At 57.6% G+C, this 25,011-nt stretch overlaps 4 protein-coding genes across 4 annotated transcripts; 2 read left to right on the forward strand and 2 right to left on the reverse strand.

Annotated features, from left to right (window-relative positions):
* Nucleotides 1-1,963: 1,963 nt before the first annotated feature.
* Nucleotides 1,964-3,772, forward strand: BESB_063190 (uncharacterized protein; the record flags this gene model as incomplete). Its single annotated transcript, XM_029364733.1, has 2 exons — nucleotides 1,964-2,185; nucleotides 2,501-3,772. 2 exons carry the CDS (start codon nucleotides 1,964-1,966, stop codon nucleotides 3,770-3,772), a joined length of 1,494 nt encoding a protein of 497 aa, XP_029219441.1.
* A 1,905-nt stretch (nucleotides 3,773-5,677) lies between these two features.
* On the reverse strand, nucleotides 5,678-14,993 carry BESB_063200 (uncharacterized protein; the record flags this gene model as incomplete). Its single annotated transcript, XM_029364734.1, has 9 exons — nucleotides 5,678-6,128; nucleotides 6,439-6,652; nucleotides 7,032-8,109; nucleotides 8,774-9,876; nucleotides 10,264-10,591; nucleotides 10,896-11,181; nucleotides 11,588-11,955; nucleotides 12,559-13,076; nucleotides 13,436-14,993. 9 exons carry the CDS (start codon nucleotides 14,991-14,993, stop codon nucleotides 5,678-5,680), a joined length of 5,904 nt encoding a protein of 1,967 aa, XP_029219442.1.
* A 3,848-nt stretch (nucleotides 14,994-18,841) lies between these two features.
* Nucleotides 18,842-21,210, forward strand: BESB_063210 (uncharacterized protein; the record flags this gene model as incomplete). The annotated part of the gene is made up of 4 exons (XM_029364735.1): nucleotides 18,842-18,911; nucleotides 19,907-20,063; nucleotides 20,378-20,886; nucleotides 21,176-21,210. The coding sequence occupies 4 exons, from the start codon at nucleotides 18,842-18,844 to the stop codon at nucleotides 21,208-21,210; spliced, it is 771 nt and encodes a 256-aa protein (XP_029219443.1).
* Nucleotides 21,211-22,705: 1,495 nt separating this feature from the next.
* On the reverse strand, nucleotides 22,706-23,795 carry BESB_063220 (sjoegren syndrome nuclear autoantigen 1 family protein; the record flags this gene model as incomplete). The annotated part of the gene is made up of 4 exons (XM_029364736.1): nucleotides 22,706-22,786; nucleotides 22,987-23,063; nucleotides 23,439-23,508; nucleotides 23,685-23,795. The coding sequence occupies 4 exons, from the start codon at nucleotides 23,793-23,795 to the stop codon at nucleotides 22,706-22,708; spliced, it is 339 nt and encodes a 112-aa protein (XP_029219444.1).
* Nucleotides 23,796-25,011: the final 1,216 nt, after the last annotated feature.

Consider the following 25,011-nt stretch of genomic DNA (forward strand, 5'->3'; position numbering starts at 1 on the left):
GATTGTATGTATGCCTGTGTAGTGCCTGTGTTTGCGTATGAATGAAGAGTTGGTTTGGGTATGAAAGGAGAAGCTCAGTGGGGCTTTTTCCGGCAGCCATTTGACGCGCAAGTAGACAGGACGTCTCCTGACGTCGAGACATTTTTATTGGGGAGAGACGGGCGCACGCTCCCTCGGCATTATTCTGTCATTTTTGTGTGCCTCCTAATGCGGTCGGAGCGCAATTTGTGCTCTTAGAAAACGCAGCAGTTTTCGGACGCATTGCTCGGGCTGAAATACCTGTAAATCAATGCAGCAGCGGAAATGTAGGCGCATAGGGAAGTATGTTTTGGCACTTTCAGTGCCGTTGCTGGGTTTGTCGCGTGTCCTTGTGGTGAGTCCATCATACTTCCTCAATAATGCGTCGGACTCGTCGCGGTGTGGAGGTTTCTCCCGTCAAAGGGTCGAAGGGGTGTCGCTGCCCCTGTTCTCTCCTCTCTTTGCATCTCTGATCAACCACAAAGCGTGAGAGACTGGCAAGAACCCTTGCAGATCTTATTTTTTTGATTCGAGTAAGCCCCTAGGCTATCTGACCCAAGACGGCCGTACGGTCGGAAAAGAATAGGGAAGGGTTTCTTGCAGTTACCCGCCCACATCGCCGTCTCTTTCACTAGGGTGATTGTGGATGCCGAACACTGCGTTTCGCAGTCTACGCAGGAGCTCAAGATGCACGTGCGGATGGATGTGGGCTTTCAAGTACCCCACAGAGTCCACGCATACGTACATATATATATATATTTATGTATAACTCAAAAAAGTAGATAAGCATATATGCAGGGAGGGCGACCATGTATTGCATATTCGAAGGTCGGATGCATGAGAGGCATTACCCTTGTTGGGGGGTATCACAAGCAAAGTCCGCTTCCTTGTCGCGCATGAGGAATCTGACCATGTCGCATCCGCGAAGCTTCGTTGTCGCTGCACTGAGAAGAAGTTGCGGCCGGAAGGAACGTTTGACAGCACGGGTACCACGAGTGGGTAAGCGGGTAGGATACCAAGTATTTAACGTCTTGACTTCCACTTCCCAAGAAAATTTGTCTTTGTGTCTGCGCAAGCAGAAAATCAGAAGTCACCGCAAGAGGTCTCTGCTCTGGTTCGCCTCTGCTGAACTTCTCTGATCGCCATCCGGCAAGCCGCGGCAAACGCGTACAACCGGCATGTCATGCTCACAGCTTTTGTTTCCGCACAGACCTCTTTTCGACTCTTTTCTCCATCCTGTCCTTTGTTCTCTGTTCTCAACCTGTCTCGTGCCCTCAAGGGCAACGTATATTCCGAGGATTGGCGCCCCCTCTCTGGCAGATCACAAGATACATTCTAAAATGTTTCGGCTTCCTGTTGTGTTCGTGTGAGCTGAAGATCCAAGAGGTTTCTCAGCTGTGGAATGGATCAAGGCTCTACGAACTTCAGCGGCAAAAAAGAATGAGATTGAACATGTTCGTTTTTGGTCTGACGCACTGACGACGGGGAGCTGTGAGGGAGCTCAGCGTGCTCGCGCGCGTGGAATCTGTTCTGTGCTGCTGTGCGAATGGAACACAGTCACGACCTAGGATCGGGTTCTATTTCCTTTCTTTTCAGTCATCAACGTCGTATGTTTTTGTAACTGCTCCCCGACAGTTCGCACGCTGGAGGCACACACACAAAGGTTCAGGTTTTTCGTGGTTTCAAACAGGCGACTGGTCTTTCTTCCAGTCCTGGTCTGAACGAATACATCGCCGTATCGTCACTCGAATCTCAGAGAAAAAACAGATAAAGCAACGTTCTCTTCGATATTCTTCCCAAGAGTCCTCAACAAGCATTTTCGTGTCTGTGTTACCCTCATCTGGAAAGCGATAAAGGCGCAACGCAGAACGTTCACATCGTAGCAACTGACATCGGCGTGCGTTCATCATCAGTCCATCTTGTCCTTTCTCCCTTAGACATGAGAATGGAACGTGTTGCCTTGCCAAAGAAGACAGCTTTGCTTTTTCTGCTTGGCAGTGCCCTTCTGCTGACGCTGGCGACGGCGCAAGACACTAAGACGAGGACCACTGCAGCAGCTCCGGCTAGCGGACATTCTACAGATCCCGCTAAAGCTGATGACAGCACCGCAGTTTCGCAGGGCAACGGAGGTCGTCACAATGGCGGTGTTGGTCCTAAACAAGAGATGGTAAGCTACGCTGAGGTGGTAAACTACGCTGCGGCCGCGGGCTGACGCTCACCGCGGCACACGCGCACGCGCCTCAGACTCTGATTTGGCAGAAGCTCTCTCTAGCAAGCTGCGTTCTACGCACTCGTGTGAGTGGGTCAGAGTTGCCAGAAGCACACAACGAATATATTCCGCTCACAGTGCCCGTTCTCCCGCTTGGTTTTCCAGCCTTCAGATGTGTTGTGGGACCCTCAGTATTGTGGCTGCTCCCATCGTTGACTCAGCTTCGATCCTGCATTGTTCCACTTCTGAAACGTCGTGTGTGCGCCTGTACAGGTGTCCTTCACTGTCAACGTGCCCCTGAGCTCTCTCGAGGATCCTGCAGTGGGTGACTTTTTCTTCGGGGACCTGCTGTCTTCCTTCGGCTCGTTCTTCTCGGATCTGTTCTCTGTCGACGGCTGGAACAGAGACGAGGTCGAAGAAAACCCGTACTCTTCAGCGGCCTCTGGTGTTTCCACGTCCGGCTCCTACGGCTTGGCGCATTCAACATCCCCTGAAAACATGGTAACTGCCGCTGGCGGTTCATACGCTTTCACAAACACTTACGGCGGCTCCGCGTCCTCCCAGTCGTCTACGCGCGTCGGCGAAGAGGACAGCACCATCGCGGAAGACGAAGCTTTTCTCTCGTACCTGACATCTGCGTACCGTCTTCCCGGCATGCAGAGCATCCTCGGCAGTGTCATGGGAGTCCCCTTCATGGACATGTTCACAGCAGGTTTCGATGGAGGAAGCACGGGCATGGCAAATGCAGGCGGGAAGCCTGCAGGCAACGAAGGTGCGGGGATGTTCGATCTCATTGCGAACCTGCTGTCTGCGAATCCTGAAAGTCTCGTCGGGCCAGACGTTGTGTCGCACATCACGGCAGACAGCTGCCTCTTTGAGATCGACCTCAAGTCTGTCCCAAAAACCGCCTCCATCACCGTAGGCGTCGAGGGCGATGCAGTCTTCGTTGAATACTCCAACACCTTCTCCGAAAAATCCAAGTCCTCAACTCTCGACGCAAAGGCGGAAACCAGCGCCGAGGACGCGGCTGTCAACGCGAATGAAACGGGGGACAACGCAGTGGAAGGGGTTGGTGAGGACAAGGCGCACACCGGCTCTCATTCCGAGTCTAGGAAGATGGAGTCAGCCAAGAACCTGAGAGGCAGCGGAGGGGCACAAGCAAATGTATACTCGTACGAAAGGTTCACGATCGACCCCGCATGCGACTACGAGAGCTCCGACGCGAAAGCCGCAAGAGTCGAAGACGACAAGCTGCGGATTAAGTTTCCTCTGAAGAAAACAGACGGCGTAAAGACCACCGATGGTGCCGAGGCCACTCAACTAGCTGGAGAGGATTCCGTAGAGGGAAAGACGGATGCGAGCACACAGGAAGAGGCGACTGAGGCTGAGACTGAGCACGAAGAAGCCAAGGAGGCCACGCTAGATATGACGAAGCCGGAGGAAGGGAGTGCGCCGCAGAGGCTTGCACAGAAAAGTTCTTCTTCAGCTCCGACGAGCCACGCGCGACGGAGGATTCTCCCTTTGGTTGCCGCTGAGGAGTTCTGAAAATGGGTTCAAGCGAACGGCTAGGTATCGCACCAATGCAAGGCAGAGAATGGGAGCAGAGATACAGGGCAAGAGTGCGATTGCACACTGACGTTTGATCTACACGTGTGCCCCCAGGGTCTACTCATTTCCTTACCAGCACAGGCGTCGCACGAGAGGAACTTCCTCTCACACGCATTTCCTCAGGTTTGATTCGTCGCACCCCATACAAAAGAATGACTCAACATGTACCTGCGCGCGCGCTTGCACACGTATCCTCTATGTGCCGTTATCCTAAATATTGCGCCGGCAGTGTGACGGTGGGGGCGGACGACGCCTGCAACGTCTGTTTCGAATTAGGTATATCTGGCACGAAGCATTCATCGTAGGTGAGCAGGGAGGTATATCAGGTGGCTTTTGGGTCTACTAGTTGTGGAAAACGTCGCAAAAAGGTCCTTCACAAACTGGGAAATATTCGTCCTCTCTCAACGATTTATTCGAGTCTCCTCGGCTAGCTGACGCGGCGGCCGCGAGACCGTCACGGCGAGGCTTGCATGTGTTTCACAGCGCCGTGCGACCGACGCAGAGATGTATTTCATGACAAATTGAACCTCCGTTGTTACTCCTGAGGCAATCCAGCCGCGTCGAGTCCCCCGCAATCCACGCGCGCCACGAATTTCATAACAGTCAAACAACTGGTGCATCGAGTGAATATGCATAGACGCGTGTGGTGCGGACGCGGCTCCCGTAGAAAGCAGGATAGCAGGCATCCACCAAAAGAAAGAGGATTCTGAGAAGAGGTTGTTTCCCATGTAATGTTCAGCCTGCAGGCTCGTCTGAAACGCGACGCGCACAGGCGGCACTGCCGCTGCGCCGCGGACGACAATGTATTCACACATATGTAGTAAAGAGGCAGCAACACGATGTCCGGTACTAAAACATGCGATAATAGCTAATCTAATATTACCGTGTTTTAGTCCTACATCAGATACGTGGTACTAAGTATGGTGTTGGAGAAAGGAGCGCTCATTTTTATACACATTTCCACAAGTTGAGGAGGCAAAAAGCCGACCAGCTTTGTTTCTTTCGTGTCCAGATACCCATGGTAAGACGAGCATGAATGTATGTATTCAATGGCTGCCACAAGGCAGCTGCAACGGTGCCGCACTAAAATTAAACAGATGCTGCGCCCTGCACATTCAGCGTTTCTTGCACGCGATCCGACATCAGTGAATATCTCAACGCTGAACACAAAGCGTGCGTAACGCCCTCTCGGATACGTGCAGCAGGTGCGCCTTAGGCGCTCTCTTTTCTACCGCGCATGTCACCTCCTCACCCTGCCCTCAACCTGCCCAAAAACTCCTCGTGGACTCCGCATGTGCGCTACACTACTGTCTGAGGTGATGTGTGCCTCCTTCGCAGCATGAGCTACCAGCTCGTCGCGCCCATCCTGAACTCGTGACGTCAGGGCCATATGAGCGGGGGGAGCAACTTGCCCATTCCCTGAGGAGTAGTGCCCCTGAAGCTGCCTCAGAGTCGCCGCGCCCAGCCATTGAGCCGCCGTAGCCCTCGATGCCTTTGAATGTGCAGAGCACCCGCAACCGACTGCAGAAGCGACGCTCGACTCACAGCGCAACTGCGAAACCGAGGGCGCCCAGAAGGGACAGTGTTGCCGGCGTGTGCGCATGATCGTAGTCATGTGTCTAGGCTCTCTCTCACCCTCTGTCTCTGTAGCACGCGCTGGCGCACACACGCAGGCCCCGCTGCAGCAGAACTCGACAGCCGTGGAATGGCAAGTATGCGTGGGAAACGACAAGGTGCTTAGGTCTCACGGCAGTGAAGCCCTTTGCATGCGGAGTCTACCCAGTGTCTAGAGCCTTGGTGACCGCCGTTTCACAAATCCTCGGCGATCATCCGCCCGTTCGTTCATTCAGTTGCCTTTGACTTCTTTTTCAGAGCTAGTGCACGCCACTGCTTCTGCACGCCGAGAAGGACCGCGAGACGCTCTACGGAGCAGGCCGCTGCCTCGGCGTCAGCCTCCAGCGCCGATGCACCGAGGCGCGACTCCGCGCCTCCCACGGCCGAGCCGCATGCGGCGCTTGTCCCCTCGCCCTGCACATCCAGCTCCAGCCAGGGCGTCAGCGTGAGCAACTCCATTGCCTCGTCGAACTGCTGCTCTGAGAGGCGCAAGAAATCGTCAGACACGCGCCCCGAAGCGAGCGGCTCGCCGTCGGCGCAGGCGGGGCCTGAGGCCGGGACCGACTGGCTGACGGCCCTTTCCGCGTATGCAGCGTCATCCAAAAAATCCGTGCCGGGGGAGAGACACAGCAGAGAGCCGTAGATCGCCTCGGCCGCCAACGACCGAATTTTAGGGAACCTGCGAAAACAAACAGCGGGGTGGGTGGAAGTCTCACAGAAGACGCAAACCTCAAGAAGGCAGGCAATCGCGTGAAGCATGCGACCAGTGTGTGGGTATGGTCTTCGGGGGGTTCTGAGGCTGCACCTACCTCAGCCCGCATGTGCCACACGAAAACGATTTCTTAGGGCAGGGCGACCGCGCCTCCCCCGGTTCGTAGGCGGCGCAGAAGGGGGTCAAGCAGCAGCACGAATGCTCCACGTCCACTGCAATCCAAACTCAGTGCAGGTGCATGCTTCGTTCTCAACTCGGGCTGCGGGCGACCCCTTACCGATGGAGAAGGAAGCTCAAGGCATGGCACAGCGCGACTTTCTGCGCCTCGGTCGCGGCCGCTTCGCGTCGTTCTTCGCAGGCGTCGCCGGCGCCTGTTGTCGCTGTGGCGAGAGCCATAAACGCCTCGCAGCGACTCTTCACCAACTGGAAAGACCGAAGCCACGCGCCTCGCGCGAAGGGACCGGCGGTCAGGAGCGCCAGAAGACGCGGCACTGCGAGACACGTGGACGCAGCAGCACAAGAAAAACCGCCACGATGCGCTTCCCGCAGAGAAAAATACCGACTACGCCCTGCAGTGTCCTGCCGGCGCCGGAGCTCACATCAGCACGCAGACGCACATGCATGCACGCATCCACATGCACGGAGACACACACATATACATATGTACATGTAGTTGGGCATATCTCCGTGCATGTGGATGCGTGCATGCATGTGCGTCTGCGTGTGGATATGTGTATAGCAAAGAAGACAGTTGAGGTTCTCTGGCGCTCGCGAGCGAGGCGCCAGCCTGTCGATGAGCAGGTACGCAACCAGATCAGCTGCGAGGCGCGCCGGCCTCCTCCTCCCTGCGAGCGGCAAACGCGGACGCACCGTCTTCGGGAGTGACGCTCTCGTTGCTCAGCACGAGGGTCACAGCCCGCAGACTGGCTAGCGAGAGCTTTTCGATGTAGGCGCTTGACGCCCCGCTTCTCAGCGCCGCCGCACACTCCGCCAGAACTTCGACTAGCGCGTGCGTCACCACGGCGTTTGGCGCACGAAGTCCTTTCTCCCTCGCCTCATCTTCGCTGGTTTCAGTTGCTTGCAGCGCTGCGACGCAGCCGCAGTAAAACGAGGAGAGTTCATCTGCGCCGCAGGTCGCCCGGTCCTGTCCAGCGCCCGCTTCTGCGGACTTCCCGTGGAGAGGCTGCGCCAGCCGCTTCACGTCGGTCATGAATGAGAGAAAGGCTTCCGCTGTTTTGTCCGCGGTGCTGCCCATCGCGGCCCCGAGGCCCAGGCAGGAGCCCTCGGCGGCTCTCCTTCTATACGGGGGGAGCAGGAGGAGCGGGAGCAGGCGCGGGTAGGTCACTTCTGGGTCGGTGAACAGCGGCAGCCGTAGGAGAACGCCAGCTTTCCGCGTCTTGTGGAGCGTCGCGCAGCCGCCGTCGATCACAGAGAGCTCCAAGAGGAAATCAAAACTCCCCCCCGTCTCCCAGAAAGACTCGCCTTCGTCTCCGTCCTCTCTGAACTCGGGGCTCTGCGGATCGCGCCCTCCGCCTAAAAGGCCCCTCCCGCTGGAGGCTTGAGGAGCAGACAAGCCGGCCCCAGACGCCGGCGACGCTGCCGGGAGAGCCGCGGCGCCAGAGGGCGAGGGAGACGCCGAGCCCAGGTTCGCAACGGGCACGCCGGAGGAGAGGTCAGAGAGGTTGAGACGCTGGAAGGGCAGCTCGGGCTTCGTGTCTTCGAACGCGAGCTTCTGCCGCACGGCCACCGGCAGGAGACTCCTCTGAAGAAGCCGCAGGAAGGGCGGGCTCTGCGAGCCGAGGGAGAGAGTCAGAAAGCACGGGGCTGCGCGCAAGGGAGGCGACTCTCCCTCAGCCGCGTCGGGATAGGGCTCCTCCAGGGGCGGAATGCCCGCGGCGCCCAGCTCGTAGGAGTAGTCGTGGAAAACGCGCCCCCAAATCCACTCAATCTGACACGCACACGCCAGAGACACCTCAGGTTAATCACGAATGGACCACCGAAACTGCTAGAAGTCGCCTGCCGCGCGGTCGCGCGCCTGAACTGCCCGCGAGAGAGGCACGCATGGGTGTCTGCTCACCGCCTGACGCCATTATGCCCATAGGTGGAACCTCCAGCGGCAGCCCTCTGCGTGTCTAAATATCATTCAGCTGCTCTCCACTGCGTCAGCGGCTTCACGTGGATAGGCATGCACATGCACTGGAAACACCCTTGTGCCCATTCTACAATTGACACATCCAGAGCGACCGCCTGTTGGATCGGGTATCGGCGTCGCCTTTCCTACAACCGGACTGTAAAGACCTCCGGGCAGCTGCATACATCAACATATATACGTCCATGCATGCAAACATAGATACACGTATATGCATACGTAAATACATACAGACATACGTACATATATATATATATATATATATATATATATATATATATATATATACATACACGTACATACATACATGTACATACAGATGCGCATTTATATACGTGCACGCAACATGCATGCATGCATATATATATATATATATATATATGCACATGCATATCCGCATGCATACATACATACGCAGATGGATAACTGGTGGTGCTTGTGCGAGAACCTCTCGCTGCCTTACTCTGAATGGCGGAATATGCGTCACGACGCGCATGTCTTCTCGCTGAAGACAAAGCGGCGCAGTCATGTGGTAGAGCAGAAACGCCGCTCGGCTCCGCGTTCTATCCAAGTTCTCCATCGCCATGCGGACAACCAGATTTACCAAGCGCAGCGTGTCTTCTCGACTCAGGCCGCCGGCGCCGTCGTCGGCTTGCGGCTCGCGCCCCCCCGCCGCCTCACACTTGGGGTCCCCGAGCCCCTCCGCGCCCGCGCTGGGCTCCGGAGGGCCTCGTGGTCGGGCTGCGTGGCGCGTTCGCCTTTGCGACACGTTCTCTAGAATGAAGCACGCGGTCTCGCAGGCGACTTCCCTCACCCACGACCCGACGTCACCGCGTTCATCTGCTTGGAAGTCTGCGCTGCAAGCCTCCAGGGTATCCACGACTTTCGCCCAAGAAGAAGACGGAAGCGAGTGCCCTTCAGGCTCCTCCTTGGCTTCCTCCGCAGGAGCCCCAGGAGGTTCTCCCGCAGTCGCGGTCGCGCCTCCCCGCTCTGGAGCCTTGTCCGCTCGCGGCAGCCGCGAAGTCAGAATCGCGGAAAGCGCAGAGCCCAGCGCGATCAACGCATTTCGTCGCGTCTGCGCATCACCCAGCGCAGGCTGGCCGCAGGGGGCCAGGGACGTCGCTTCGCGGCAGAGGACCTCCAGCAAGTCTCCCTCGAAGGAGTCTCCCGCGGCGGCGTCTGCCGCAGCGTCGCCTCCGAAGGCTCCCCGCGGCTCCCCAAGCGAGCTCTCTGCAGGCGCGGCGCCTGCGAGCGGTCCCGCCGCCGCGCCGAGCGGCTTCCGCTGGCTGAGGCACCGGCGATAGACTTCGGGAGCGAGGGTCGCGAGGGCGAGTACGTAGCCCCTTCGGGCCGCCACGTGCTCATCGGGGTTGGCGAGATTCTTAGCGAGCTTGGGAAGCAGCGCTTCGAGGGCCTCCGCGGCCGGCATGCGCAGGTGAAGCAGAGTGCGCAGGGCCTCAGCTGCCGCCAACTGCACGGTCTCGCTGAAGTGACGCAGCCCCTCCAGCAGCGTGGTCAGGTACCGCCGCGCCGTCGCAGCCTTGAACGTGATCGAGGGTGAGGAGGCTGAAAAGACGAGCTCCGCAATGCCGTGGACCGCCCATGGAAGAAAGGAATGCGAGAGAGGTCGACAGACACAAAGGAAAGCGAGAGGCGCCAGGCACATCATCCGCTGAGACCGTGGGCGTGGTCAGACACGCATGCACGTGTGCGAAAATGAAGTTGAGCCTGCTACTCGCTGAGATATACTCATATACATATATTCTTGTAGTGTCGGGTCACGGCGTTTCTGTAACACGATTGCACATTCAGCCGGGCTGTCACCTTGCACGCAGGCTCTCAGAAAACTCGCTGCCTCTCGCGATCTCTGCCTCGCCGCATCGAGCGACGGGCCTCTTGGCGCCAAGACGCGCGGAAGGCACGTGGAGGGCTTGCAGGCGACGTGTGACTCACCCAGGCCCTGAATGAGTTTGCAGACAGCCACCCGGCAAAGGTCTCCGCCCTTGCCTCGATACTGCCTTTGCTTCTCGACTTTGAGAACGACTTGCCGAATCTCCGCTTGAAGCTCCTCGGGGAGACCCTCGCCGCCGGCGTCTGGATCCTGTCCCTCGCCGGTCTCGCTTCCTGGAGCACTTGCCCCGCCAGCCGCGCTGCAGGGCTGCGGGCGCCGCTTGCCGCAGAGGGCCTCCGTCAGCGCCGTGAGCCCGAGGAGGGCTCCGTGGCGCGTCCCAAAGTCCTCCTCCGCGGCCGTCGACTTGGCGAGGATCGTCGGCAGGATCTCCTGAACACGCAAACGGCGCACACCAGCCGCGGAGGTGATGGGTACGGGCGCGATTGACAGTGGGCACAGCATGTATCGCCGCCGCAGCGGAAACGGCATGCGCACATCTCGCCCCTGCAGCTCTGCACGTGCTCAGACATGCCAGCGGGGGTCTCAGGGGGCGTGAGGCGACCCTGCAAGCTGCACGACGGCGCCGCGGAACGGGGCATGGAATGGAGTCGGCGAGCAGACGAGAGAAGCGAGCGTTCAGAGGCGTTCGTGTCGTGGGGACGAAGAACGATGCGCAGCCGTGCTCTCGACTCACCTCTGCGGCGAGTCTGCGCTCCCTGACAGCAATGCGCTTGAGGGCGGCGGCGCCCAAGGTGCGGATCTCTTCGTCTTCATACGGCGAAAGAAGCAAGGCCGACAGCGCTTGGAGCAGCAAGCGCGCGTAGTCGCGGTGGAGGCTGGCTACTTCAGGGGCAACGCGCAGATACGACGAGCGCCGCGTTGCCAGCGCAAAGAAGTCCGCCAGCGTGACGATTCTCAGGCCGCAAGGAATGCCGCCGTGCCGGCCCTCGAGTTCCTGGAAGGCCGCCGCCGCTGCTCGCCTGAAGGCGCGAGCCCCGCACACCTTCACCTGTCCATCGGGCGAGCTGCGCCGAGCCCAGTTCACATCGTTTTCCCCCTGTATCTGTTTGCCTATCTTTCTAGCTAGCTGTCTAGCCAAGAACCTATCTAGCTTCCTAGGTCCGCTATTTATCTGCTCTCTATCTCTATCTTTATGTTGGACGCGCTTGGGCGAGGCCCCACCCTGGACTATCGCCGTGGTTGTGTGGGTCCTTTCTGCGTCCTGCAAGGAGGCTGCGGTGGCGACGGACCCGCAGTTTTCCTCTGAGGAAGAGATCGTGTGATGAGACTTCCACGTCTCACGAGGCAGAGCAGCAGATGCTGCTCTGCCTCTGAAGGCAAATGCTCATGGCGTGTATACAGGCCCACGCGGATCCAGACGCTCACCTGCAGTTGACTTCGCGATCGAAGAGCGCAACGAGGAGGAGGGAGCGGGAGAGCGTTTCCACTTCTTTCTTCAAAGCCTCTGTGCGGTAGTAAGACCGAGCGAGACTCCAGGCCGCGTAGCAAGCGGCGTCTCTCAGCGCAGCGACTGCCGCCGCCGCGCTGGTATCTCCGGCGGCGCAGCTCCCGCCCGCCTCAGCAGCCAGCGCAAGGCGCAGCGACGCGCAGCACGCGCCCAGCCGCTGGAGCCCAACGAGCCCGCGGCGCAGCAGCTCCGCGAGGGCCAGACAGCTGCCCTGCCACAGGCGCTTGGAGGTCAGCGACGACGAGAGCGGCACCGACGCGAGCGAGTCAAGCACCGTGGCGACGACCTGTGGAAACCGAGACACGTGCACACAAACGCCTCTCGATGTCTCTGATAAAAAAGCGGGCGAGGGTTCACCAGTCGCGGCCAGACGCACACGCAGCGAGGTGCGCATGGATTCTTTGTCATATTTTGCAGACTAAAAAGTTTCAACTCCAGGGCGTGCCCGATGCTCTGCGGCGCATGTGCAAAAGGCCCAACGACGCACTCTCCGGATGAGCAAACACAAAAGCTATCCGCCAGAGTTGTCGCCTGAGAAGGGCCTATCGACGAACGGGGGGGAGAAGACCGCACCGCCACGCACCAGACGATGCCCGCCTCGGGGCTAAGGTCGTCGTCGCGCCCTCCCTCCCCTTCTCACGGCACCTGCTCCAAGAGGCGCCCGCCAGCTGCATCGCTCCGCCGCCTTCGCAGCAACTCGCATAGAAAAACATGCGGACACGCAGAGATATGTGTATGTAGATGCGCATGCGTGAAGGGGTTAGGGTAAACCCAGTGCGTTGGTAAATAGACAGAATAGACAAGGAGCACGGCTCGCCACGCCTCTGTGCAAGCTCCAGCGATGCCGAGAAGGCCCCTTCCCCCCTCGCCGAGCGGGTCGTTGTCTCACTTGGTCGGCAAAGTCCCTCGGCAGCTGCATGACAACTCTGGCGACTGACTTCGCCGCAGTCCACCTGACGGCGCTGTCGCGGTCGGAGAGTCTCTCAAGGAGGAGCCCGATGACTTCTTCAACTTGCTCAGGCACGTCCTCTTCTTCCTCTTCTTCATCGTCGGGTTCCCCCCGCAGGTCGTGGGCCTGCTGCGCCTGGCTTACCGCCGCGGCCTCTCCAGCCCCCGGAGTGGCTGGCTGTTTCCTCTCTTGGAGAAGCGTGGTGAGGCACCGCGCGTGCGGCGTGTACCTCCACCGCAGCGACCGCGTGTTGACCGGCGGCAGAAGAAGCATGCAGAGGCGCGCGGCGCAGCTGCAGCGCAGCTTGCGAAAGAGAGCAGAGAGGGAGGACAGCGACGTCCACAGGCTCCGCTCGTCTTCGCAGGACGTGAGGCCGAGGAGCGACAGCAGGCGCGGGAGCTCAGGGAGAACTGCACGTCGTCCGATAATCTTCAGAATCTCGTTCAAAGCTCGAATTGCTGGTGAGACGCAAGAGAGGCACAAAGAAACAACCGTGGGAAGCATCCGTGGAGGACCAAGCAGAGGGAGAGAATGCCGCCTAGGTAGCGAAAGCTGATGCTCGCCTCGTGTAGAGAGGCACACGTGCATAACTATGTGCCCAGCCCTCAAGCACATGCCCTCGCATACAACTTCAGCATCAAGGTGAGCAGGCGAAGGAGGCAGCGGGAGCGGCTCGCATCTCTTGTGAGCGGAGAAGGCAAGCAGCAGGGACGGTGCGACCTGTGAACAGCTGGCGAAACATCAATTGTGCGCCTGCGTGCATGCGGGTATGCAAAATTCAAAACATCTGTATCGGCGATATGCCACGGCTGCTTACCATTGGCGCGGCGAAATATCGGCACAGACGAAGGGGAACTTCCGTCGAGCTCAGGAGAGGAAGCGCCAGCGCCGGGAGGCGAGGTCGCCTCGGTGCTGGTTGCTTCGGATCCCCGGGGAGCCGCAGTGGCAACAGCCCAAGTTGAAGACGTGGAGGCGGACTTCGTTTTTCCAGCAAAAAGGGACTGCTGGCAGAAACCGAGGAAGTGAGGGAAGAGCTCTGGAGCCTTCGCAGATATATCCGGACGGCTGAAAAACCGCGCGAGCGCGAAGGCCGCTGCATCGCTCGCTTTCGTGTTAGTCGTGCGGAGGTACGCCTCCGCAAGAAGAACGATGCGAAGGCCCAGCGTCTGAGGTCGCTTTGTCGCGAGGCCTTCCTGCCCAGTAGCTTCTTCTCTCCCTGCCTCTCGACCCGCGTGAAGCGAGCTGTCGAGGCTTTCTAATCCGAAGGGAGCCAGGACGAGCAGAGAGAGCCACACAAGCAGAGAGTAGTGCGTGCTCCAGAGAGGCAGCTGCTTCGCAAAGGACAGCAGCTCCTGGAAACTTGCCCGCCCGTCGTCGAGTATGTGTCCCCTGGCCTCCCCGTTTGCTGCTCGCTCTCCCAGTCCTGTCTTCGATGTCGTCTCTGCGCACCCGGTCGCCGCCGCGCCTTCATGCGAGCTCGGTTCCTCCCCCTCAACCCCTGCAGAGGCCACGGACCCGCGCTCTGTGGATTCAGCACCTGGAGAGGCACGTGAGGGCGAAGCGGTTTGCACTTGCAGAGGCGCGGAATCTGCGACGCCAGAAGAAATCTCAGCCTCGAAAAGAATCTCGCATAAGTCGACAACGGGTTCGAGGAGCTCGGGGCTCTGCGGAAGCAACAGCTGGATAGCCTTGTACCCACGAACTTTGCAGAGCGAGTAAACGAGGTGAAGCAGAAGCCTCAGAGACAGTGACGCCGCCAACACGTCCACGCTATTCGCTGCCCCCCCGGACGCGTTCCTATCGTCCACAGAGTCGCGATGGCTTTTAGAGGCAACGCTGTCGGAGCCCCGCAGCTTCAGCGTGTCATTTCCAGTCGTGCCCACCGGTGTGACAAAGGGGATGAGGTTTAGGTGGTTTTGCACGACGTGAGCCAACGGTTCGACCATTTGGAGTAGATGGCGATCGAGGAGTGTCGGCTGAGTTTGGTAGCGGTCCAGCACTCTGGCACAACAGGCCACCAACGCAACAAGCTCTTCGACACGCTGCACCGGCGTCGGCTGGCAAAGTTCAGTAGCCGATGCCCTCGTCGCTGACGGAGTGTGCACAGCTTTGCAGAGGGATGCAGAAATATCGGTCAGTCGCGCGAGGTCCTGAAAAAAGGAAGTCGCTTCGCGAAAGTGGTCGAGGTTGCTGCACACGGCGTCACCCGTGGGCGAAGAGTCGGCGAACTGGTCCTCCGCAGCCATCTGCATTTCCTTCAGCAGCGTAGCTTTTGAGGTGCCGCCGTTCCGCAGGCCAGCTAGGGCTTGTCGAGAGCCTGAACCCGCGGACGCTGCAGACGCGGCTGACCGCTTCGAAACGGAGATTGCGTCCATCGGGTCAATACGAATACAGCCGCTAGTAAAACAACTAAAGGATGCAGCACAGGTAAGAAGGAACCGACTTTTTCGTGGCAGCCATTATCCAACAGGACAGGCCGTTGCCTGCGCTGATACGGAAGAGGTCGTGAGCCGTGCCAGGTGCCCTATGAACGCCAGACAGCAGATGAAAAATGGAGGCTGTGTGGTGTCAACAGAGGGCAGTCTTCGCTCGCCGAAGCATCACACTAGGACGCAATATTCTCTTCTAGAGAAAGGAGGACCGAAACTTTGCAAGTGCGTGCGAAAAATATGCGGACCTCAGCAGCCCCTGTCCTGCATGCGTGCGAGGCGGTGGTCTCCTCACAAAAAGGCCAGGGTGCACAGCATTTGGTTGATTTGCAGAGAAAAGTTGAAGCAAGACAGACCATGGCGTTAGTTACGTTATCGGAGAGAGATGACTTGAGGACATCAGAAAGCGTAGCTGTGCGCGCTGCAATGTCTTCCTTGATTTGCATGCGACCGTCCATTGTAAGAAGACACGGGGAGGCTATCAAGGACCGACACGCAGAATGCGACGAAGTTCTCTGTTGTTTCTGGCATTTGTATTCCCTCAAAAATACCTCTCAGCACGTCGTCGCGGGAGAGATGACCACTCTTGCATTTACTCAATTATGAGACCAGGCTGTCACACGGTTGCGTGTTCTCGTGCTGGTTAGCTGTTCCTTGATGACCCTTTATCGAAAGGCGGGCATACGATAGAGAATCTGTGCACGCCCAGTGCTGTGGAAATGGGCTCCCGAAACATATGCTGGTGTGTGCGTATTTTTCAGCCGCCCGCAGCTCGGGGGACTTACGCAGGAGCATTCGGCCTCCTCTACTCTAGAGTCCCCTACTGTTTTTTTTTTCCAATCAGAGTAAGGCACCACGAAAATTTAACCGTGCGAGACAACAGTGCAGAGAGCTCTAAACAGTGTCTGGTGTTTCGTGCAGGTTTTATGTACGCCTGTTTTGACTGGGAAGCCGGCCGGGATTAGACGAAAGAACTGGCTGTGTCGGCGACACATCTACCACACGGAGTCTCCCGTACTGCAGCGTTTCTTGCGACAGTATGAATTATTCGATGCCTTCCTTGTGGGAAGGCCGAAGACTGTAGCCAAAATCAAGGAGAAACGCAGAGGCGAGACGGAGCAACTGCGACGCAGGCAAGGGGCACTGCCCTTCTTAACCCAGATTCATTCTTCTACGTCCTAAACCCTAAACCCACCTTTGGCATCAGAACGTGAGTCAGCGAAAAAGATGCCTCCCGCCTGCCACTCTCCATCTGTTTGTGGCAGCTGTTCCGCTGTCCACGTCTTAAAAAACCGTCGAGTGAAGGCGAGCCGTGCGGACGGGAGGATGACGCTGACTGAACACGTCCCTCGGCGCGACAGAACTACTCAACGCCTAAAAGCAACAAAAGCATCGCTGCAGCAGGATAGGTATCGAATCATAGCGTTCTGTTCGTCGCGTTCCAGAGTTTATGTCGATCCCGCGCGAAGGATCAACCAGTTAACAGCATACGCCAGACACGAATCGTCGGGGTTAGTGTGGTCTTACCGCTCCCGTGATGGTGAGGTTTAGGCAATTACCGTACCCCCATTCATTTTTGTTCCGAGGGGAACTGATTCTCCTATCGGTGTGGCGGTGTGAGGCGATGCCAGTTATGCGGGGTCTCGAGCTTTTCTCGACGGCTCTCTTGCTGTATAAACCTTCAACTACTATGTTCAGCGTATCTTGCGTCCTTACCCCCGGTAATGAGAGAAGCTACAAACTTGAAGGTGTTTCCGGACTGGGCAAGCAAGACCTCACAGGTCAGATTGTAGCGGGCTTGAAACAGAGATGCAGCCACATGCGCTAGGGCTTGCAGATGGCGACTGTGTCGGCGGCGTGCGTACTTAGAGCGGAACAATCGACAAGGCATTCGTTTCGTGAAGAGGCCACACTCCTGCTGAGTGATCGAAAATGAAATTCACCGCACCTTACGCAGCTGAGGTGTGCGGGATTTAAGGGGGGGGACAGCGAAAAAAGCAACATACCGTTAGCGCATACACTCTCATGTGGCAGGCACGGAAGGCATGCACTAATTCGAGCTCATAAGTATTGACGACTGGCAGCGCTGTTTGGATAGGAACCAGGGGGATTCTTCGATCAGGGACGGAGGTGCTGTTTGAGTTTGCTTGCCTTGAGGGAGTGCTCCGCAGCAGCAAGCCTCGATAACGAAGCAGCAGTGTAGCAGTGTGCAGCACAATAGTGTAGCGTCCCGTCTCGTGGATTTGGTTACTACCTTGTTGCCTACACGCTTGCAAGATGCGAAATGTAGTTTTGGTAGTGAGCGCCGGTGAGTATCGCTGTCTCAATCTCTCCTTAAAAGGCACACGGCAACCGCTCCGAGTCGAACTGAGGAGTCAAGAGAGAACGCCAGATGAAACGGAGCTTTGACCACAACACTGCTGTGACTTCCGTTGTGACGACCTACAAACTCTCCGAGGGCGCTGTGACGGCATGACGCTCTTCCACGGACAGGATATGAGCACTCAGGCGCGAGTGTTGAACCGTCCTGACGTCAGCCTTTAGCAGCGAGTCTCCGCTTGACTCATTACCGAGACTTGCGCACCGCTCATGTCCACTGCCCGCTGCGTATTGTGTACGCTCTGTTGTTCCCGCACTTCCAGTTCCATCCGCCGAGACGTTTCTCGTTTTTTCTGTCTCTTTTCCTAAGTTTCCCGTGAAGCCCCGCAACCGTGGATGTCGCGCACAACGCGCCCCAGTGAGTCGTCGGCGATTTCGCTAACCCAGGGCACACAGCTGGTACCAACGCCAGCAGCACACAGTCTGGGCAGAAGTGAAGACCGGCAACTTCTCCCAGTATCTCCCTGTTGTTTCCCATACCCCGTACAGCCGGGGGTTGAGAAAACGAACGGATGGAGAGGTGACGGGACTGCCTGCTTCGGGGGTTGACTTTAAATTCTGCTCTCGATGACACGTCCGCTTTCCTCTCCTTTTTTTTAATTTCTCCGCTCGTGGCACCGCATCTCTGCGCGTCTTCCCCCTTGTTGGTCTCTCACCCCACCCTCGGGGATGCTCGCTCCGTCGCTTTTCCTCTACGCACGGCGACCGCGCCGTCTACAAGGGTGGTTTTCACGCTTTGCCATTCGTTCTCCAACCACTTGTTTGTTTTCTCCCTCAGATCGGCCGTGTCGTTTTTTCTTAACGAACAGCCTCCTTTTTCTGGGGATTATCCTTTCTCGCCCGTGTTTCTTCGTGTTTTCCTTTGCTGCCTCTTCGGTGCCGTTCAAATCGGTGCGCGCTCGTGTCCTGCGCGAATCGTCTTTTCCTCCTTTGCCTTGAGCCGCCTTACCTGCTGCAGCTGGCACGCTCCGTCGACCTTTTTATATTGTCTGCAGGCATCGTGCAAGTTTGAGCAGTTTTTTGCCCATTCTCACTCCGTCTAACCCCGTACTTTCCCCCCGCTGTCTGCCTCCAAAATTCGTGCGAAACCGGTGTCTCCCCCTCCTCCCCGTGTGCAGCTGCCCAGTAATTTTTCGCCGTCTGGCTCACGTATTTCTGTCGTTTAGTTTTATTCCTTGTCGGACGCACCCCGTAAGTCACACTCCAGTCTTTCCGCCGAGGTGTCGTTGGAAGGTGACGTTTTCCGCGTTTCGAGTTCTACCGCAAGTAAAGAATCCGAGTGGGGTCGAGAGCGTCAAACCGACGGGAGGCAAGGTTCCTCGCCGGGCTCATCTTCGTAGCAACACGGATTGGCGCGCGATTGACTTCGCCTTCTCCGATTCGAGATTTTCTTTCCCCCCCCCTTCGAAAACAAAATGGTTCGGGGAGCATACAGCCGTGGTGCGGGCGCAGCCCGGTACTCGAGCAACGCAGCGAGCCGCGGGAGTAAGTGTTTCGGTTCTACAGAGTGGCATCCTTTTCGAAAAGAAGCTCAAGTGTGTGAGGTCTCCATGACTCAGTCGCAGTGTTGGAAGGTTTCGGAAGTGAGGCACGCTCGCGCACACTAGGCGTGCGGGGCGACTTGAGTGGGTCTTCTGCGGGTGCGACCACTTCTCAAGAGATGTCGGTGTTGTCATGTTTCGCTTTTTCCTCGGTTCCCTCCACGGCGAAGGGGATTCCGCGCTGTCGCAGCTGCGTGACTGTCTCGCTGGAAGGGGAGGGGGGGAGGGGGCAGAGACTTCGGCGGGGGACACCAGAATGTGCGCCACCGATCTGCAGCTCTGTTGGCAGCCACGTTGCCAGTCAAGCGGAGGAGGGATATTTCACTTCGGAGGGAGTGCCACGTAGACGTCGCGTATGGGAGAGACGGCAGGTGTAGTTCAGCGAGTCTTCACAACTTACACGGCGTGTCAGTACGGGGGTCGTGCCGCATGTAGGCCTGGCCGCCGCGCAGAGGTGCGCACATCTGTTCTTCGGCAAAGGAAACACACTTTTCAAGCGAGTGATTTGTTGTCGTTTCGAGAAGAAGGGCCCTGGAGTGGTAGGCTCCGCCGCCTGGTTCCCCAGAGGCTCGAACAAGTCTGCGCAGCAGCCAGGGCGTGTATTAGGGAACGGCGTGAAGGCCGCACCGAGGCCGCCGCTTGTCGTCGCGGTCTCACAATTTGGATTCGAGGACCGACACATGCCGTCTGTTCTTTTGTTCGTCTTCGGCGGGAGACGGTCAGCACAGAGTGCGTGTTTGAGCCGGCAAAAACAAGAAGGTTGTGGATTTTCGGGTGAAGCAGAATCCGGGGTCGCCGCTTCCCCGCGTGTCTGTCAGCATCTGAAGAAGCTCGTCTTCCAAGGTTTTGCCAAAGAGCAGCGCGTGCGCGTTTCCGCGAAATCGTGGAGGCCGTCGTTCGAACCAGGGGTCACGAGTTTCTGTTCTCTTCTTCTTGCAGCGGGTCTACGCAGTTGGGCTCGAGCCCGAGTCTACGGAATGAAGAACGCAAACGCCCCTCGATTCGCGTCGAACCGAGGCGGTGCGGCGGCATCCAGAAACCTCGCCATCAGCCGAGGCCGATACACCGGCTACGGAAGCTACCGCAGGGCGCCCAGGTATTCATTTTGACTCTTGCTTCCCCACAACTGAAGAAGGCACACAGCTGCGGACCGGGAGGTCGTGCTTGCCGCGACGCGAGCGGCCCTTCCCGCGTCGCCACGTTTTCTATTTCCTCCGTTTCATCCACGCGCTCGCGGCCACCCACCACCGCCAGCGGGGGGGGAGGGGGGGGAGGGCGCGTCAGTTGCGACTGCCTTGCGCTTGGATGGTTTCCAGTCAAGTCTAGAGAGCGGCGGACACGTAGAGAGCGAGTGGAAACGCGTGGATCGACGAGTAGTGGTTCCCTGGCGCATTGTCTCTTCTTCCGCAGCTCTTACACACGCGGTCGCGGCGGACAAGGCGCCGCTCGGGGTGCCGCAGCCGTCTCCTCCGCCTACAGGGGCGGCAACTCGTCGACGCGCAACGGCGTCCAGGCCTGGAGAGAGAGACAGGCGCAGAGGGGCGCGCGCGGTGGGGCGTTCCCTGCGCGCCGTGGGGGTTTCCGAGGCGGTCGCGGAGGAGGCGGCTTCCGCGGGGGCCGTGGTGGAGCCCGAGGCGGCCGCGGCGGCCGCGGCGGCCGCGGCGGCGGCGTGTCCGTCAATAAGGAGTCGCTCGACGCGGAGCTCGATAAGTACATGGGCGATGACAACATCAAGAAACGCCTGGACAACGACCTCGAGAACTACTTCAGCCGCAGCGGTGGCGCCGTTGCAGGCTCGCCCGCCGCGGGCGCCGGCGCGCCTAGCCAAACAGACGACGCCGCCCGCGTAGCAGGCACAGCCGTCGTCGCCAACGGCACTGCCGCGGACGCGACCGTCAGCGGAGGCGTCGCTCCGAGAGGTGAGACTGCGCACGCTTCTGCGGCCTGGCTGTGCTGTAGTAGCGGTTGCACTGTGTTTATTGCGCGGGAGCGGCGGGGGAAAGGGGGGGAGAGGCGGGAGGCTTCGTAGAATACTTTGTATGGCGTAATGGAGTCTGTAGACCGCATTTGAGGTGGGTGGGGTCCTGAAAGGGGAGCGAGACTTTTTTTGATGCTCCATACGTGACGCGTTGCCTCGAGTTTCGGAAAAATGCAGTGACCAGGAGTCAGTGGTTTAGTGGTGCCTCTGTTTTGTCACGCGCGTCTCAGGCGGCATGGACGTCTCTATGGACAACAGTCTGTAGAGCGGCTCAGCGGGAGAGTGCGCGTCGAGTAGGAAGACGGGCAGGACGGCTCGGAAGCGGCACGGTGCGGCGCGCGGCAGTTCAGGAAGGTGGCAGCCATCGACCCCGATTTCGCTGGGGGCCTCTCCACGCTGCGCGTCAGCACTGCTCTGGCGCGCCGCAGGAACTGCGCCGCCGAGGGCGAGTCGTTTTCGGAGTGTTTGCGTGTGCGAACGGAGTCAGACCCCTGGTGGGGGTGCAGTAGAGTTGAGCCCTGTGCATATTCATCGCCTAGAATGCAAGAGCGTGTCGCTGCGTAGTTGGCGGCCTCGCTGGAAGCCGTCCTTGGCGGGGACGTTGAAGAGTTTGAGCCACGAGTCGCGGGCACCGTTGGCGCTGCGTAAAGGGGGTCGATTGATGACAGAGTTTCAGTCCTCAGGGAGAGAATGACCTGAAGTGGCGGCTGCGGAGGGGAGTCTCGCTGGCGAACGTAAGCTTTTAGAGCAGTGATGGTGTGAGGGGCTCAGATTGTAAAACAGGACCTGGAAACTGCATGTTTCTGAGCATGCGAGGAATGAAGCCAGGCGGAAAAGGGCTCGTCGCGTGGTCGTGGGTTCGGGTGGGCGAGTGCGTCTGGTGTTCAATTGAATCCGGTGTGTCTCCTCCTTTTGACGCGTTTTTTCATCTCCAGCGTCCGTCGAGCATGTTCCTTCTGCCGTTGGCAAAATGTGAGAGAAGCATGAATTTTTGCGCCCGTAGAGACGATATACATCAAACCGCTGTCGAAAGTGAGGGATTCTTAAAGCTGATTGGACACTCGCGGGTGCGGGTTGCTGGCGCGGTTCATCTGCAATAAAGCCAACGTCTAGAGGAGAGTCAGACGATCCGCAGCGCGAAACGCACCTGTAGTTTTAGGGCGCGATGAGTTCACACCGCGACGCATACGGGCGTGCTGAAAAAAGCTCAGTTCGTTCTCGAGATACAGAACGCGAAGAAATCTGGTTGTGCGACACCTTCTCGTTCTTCCGCATAGTTTCCTGAAGCGGTCAGAGTATACTCTGCCCACTCAACTACTGCGTGCCATGTCATCGCAAGTTTGAGGGGGTGTGAGTATGCGTGGATACCCAACGATCATCGAGTCCCGCCTACATGTGTGTCCATCGTATTCGTAGTGACGCCAAACTTCAGCGATATGCAGGAAGGTGTAGCACACACGCCATCTCATCGTGTGAACGCCGCTGATCGTTTCCGGTGTCGGCGTGCAACAAGGATGCTGTTATGAGCCTTCTCATGCGTATGTGGTGTCCGCAATGAACGTCGCCGCAGACAGGACTGCCTCATAGATTGTAGGTTCCCATGTACACGGCGCGGCAGTACCATGTGACAGAGTAACCGCTCCCAATCCTCAGAAAGCCCCTCGAGAGGAGGATGTAAATCCTCGTCGGACGATATGGTCGCCTTTACTTTGGATAGGCCAGCAAGACTGGGGAAGTCAGCTTGAAGTGCCGAGCGTCGGTTACTCCATGCTGCTCTTCTTCGCCAGGCTCATGGACTCGCGCCGTAATACATGAAGAAGTGTTTGCGAGGACTCAATGATCTGAAAGGCAATGGGAGGCCATCGACTCCATACCGCAGTACAGATGCATGCTCGGGACGGCGTGTGAAGGCCTCTCGTCTTTCATCAGCCCGTCGTCCCGTAGTCATTGTTTGGAGTGTGCTGATTCGACAGTCCATTCAAGGTTGGGCCTCTTAAGTTCGCTATTCCGGGAAGCCAGACTGCCGAGTCATTTGCCCCACCTTCATGTATGCAGCTTCCGTGTCTTGTATCGTCTTGTCATACTCTTCTTTTGCTTGCATGTTTTTCTCATTGCTCGCTGCGCACAACAGACTCGGATCGAAAATGACTGCGACAATCACTCAAGCATTTGTCAAATCTTCATCCGCTGGCACCAAGGAACGAGAACTTCTCTCGTCGCCCCTCTTAGCCGCACTTCTGAAGCCTAACTGTTCGAACCGTTCTGAAACGGAGTGCGCGAATGAGATAGAACCAGACGTCTCACAAATCTTCAGCAGTGAGACCAAACTTTCAAATGCCTTGAAATGACCCTCTCTTTGTTATTTACTCGTAATTTTGCTTCTAATTGGACACTGCGCCGGCCCTCAGAAAGAGTGAGTGCTGCCGAGTGTAGTGAGAGCTGCGAGAGAGAGGGAGAGTAGTAGGACACTGGCTGTTCAGCGCTCAAACGTACCGTTTAACTTCTGCAGTTTCTCAGTGAGAGCCGAGATCCCTCGCTGAACTTTTTCTCTTTCTTCACTTTCCTGCGGACAAGATGACTTTGACACAACGCAAACTGGTTGGGCGTCGGGAGTAAGTCAAGATTCCCTGCACCCGCTCCGCCTACCATGCGGTGAACACAGTAGTACCTAGCGAATATCCCGCAGTGTGAACGTGCTGTGCTCAGCGCTTTTTTATGGTTGAGGGCATTTCGTTTTACCAGCATGATCTGCTTGCTGATTTCATCTCGTTTTCGCTTGAGGTCGTCAATACACTTGAGAAGCTCGTTGCCGCAGCTTGACAAGTTCGCAGGGTGGTGATTGGCCATCATTCTGACGACGTTGAAGAATGCAATCAAACTGACCCCCCCAATGAAGGACGCAGCAAGTGTGGTGGTTTGGGATGCAACTGTGTTTGAGTTCTGCAGCACCGACCGGGTGTCCACAGAAACAATCACTCTCTTCGGGTGTGGTCCTGTAGCGGGCTGTAAGAGTTAAAACAGGATGCAAATCTCATGTACCATGGACATGGGTTACAGCCGTCCAAAAGTCGTCTGCGGAAAGGGTTCCGATCGGCGAAACAGATAGTAGTGAAGAGTGCAGGCGAAATGGGGGGGTTCGGCGAATAGGCTGGAGAAGGCGAAGGCGCCTTGTGGCTGACTGGATATACTTGGTCGGACAACCCACCTCGGTTCTATAGAGTTCTTTGTTAAAATGGTTACATAGCGATCATCGCATACTTCAGCAATTCGATCGATTACACGCGTTTACTGGGAAGCAGACCTTAGCGTAACACTTGGAAGGAGGCACAGAATTCTTCATCAGATGCTGGACATTGTTTTCGATTGTGCATTCACTTTAGCAGCCTCGGTGATACGAGTGAAACTCCGCAAACCAGATCTTTCCATCACCCGTAGACCATCTTTTCTGCTGCCGGATCTGATTACAACTGGCTATCTGGGTCTAGCTCGTCAGTTCTCCGATCTTGAGCCCCATGAGGGCGGAACACACTATCCGCTTTCGAAGGACATGTCAACTCCTATCTTTGAAAGCTGCGCATGCTGGAGAAGAGGATGCCCCACAGAAGCGGGTCTTGCTGGCTTCGTGAAAGCGTAAAAGCGGTGGTACTTGCAAGGGACACTCGAAGAATACTTTGCAACAGCTATGCACCACACCAGCGATCCTCTGGTGTTGCTGAGTTCTCAAAGCGCGTGCGTTGGTGGGAAGCGAACAAGACAGAGGTGGGCAAATGAGTATCCAGATCGACCGTGGCTGTTCAGACGATTTTTCACCCACCAGGGCAGCGTGCGCGGCGCCGTTAGGACGGGGGCAGATCAGAAAATGGATGCTGTCGCCCCGAAGTTGCTCACCGTATGCTTGAACCCAAATAGTGGGAGGTCGGTAAAGTTCTCGCCTTGGCCTGTGTGGGCACGTTTGAGCTTTAGCCCGCGTTTGGGGGCTCCCCAGAGCCGCGACGCCTTTCTACGTGCCACCATGCGGTGAAACACGATACTGAAACTGGTCCGCAGCATACCCAACGCATACAGC

Source organism: Besnoitia besnoiti, chromosome V (assembly GCF_002563875.1).
Source record: "Besnoitia besnoiti strain Bb-Ger1 chromosome V, whole genome shotgun sequence".
NCBI lineage: Eukaryota > Apicomplexa > Conoidasida > Eucoccidiorida > Sarcocystidae > Besnoitia > Besnoitia besnoiti.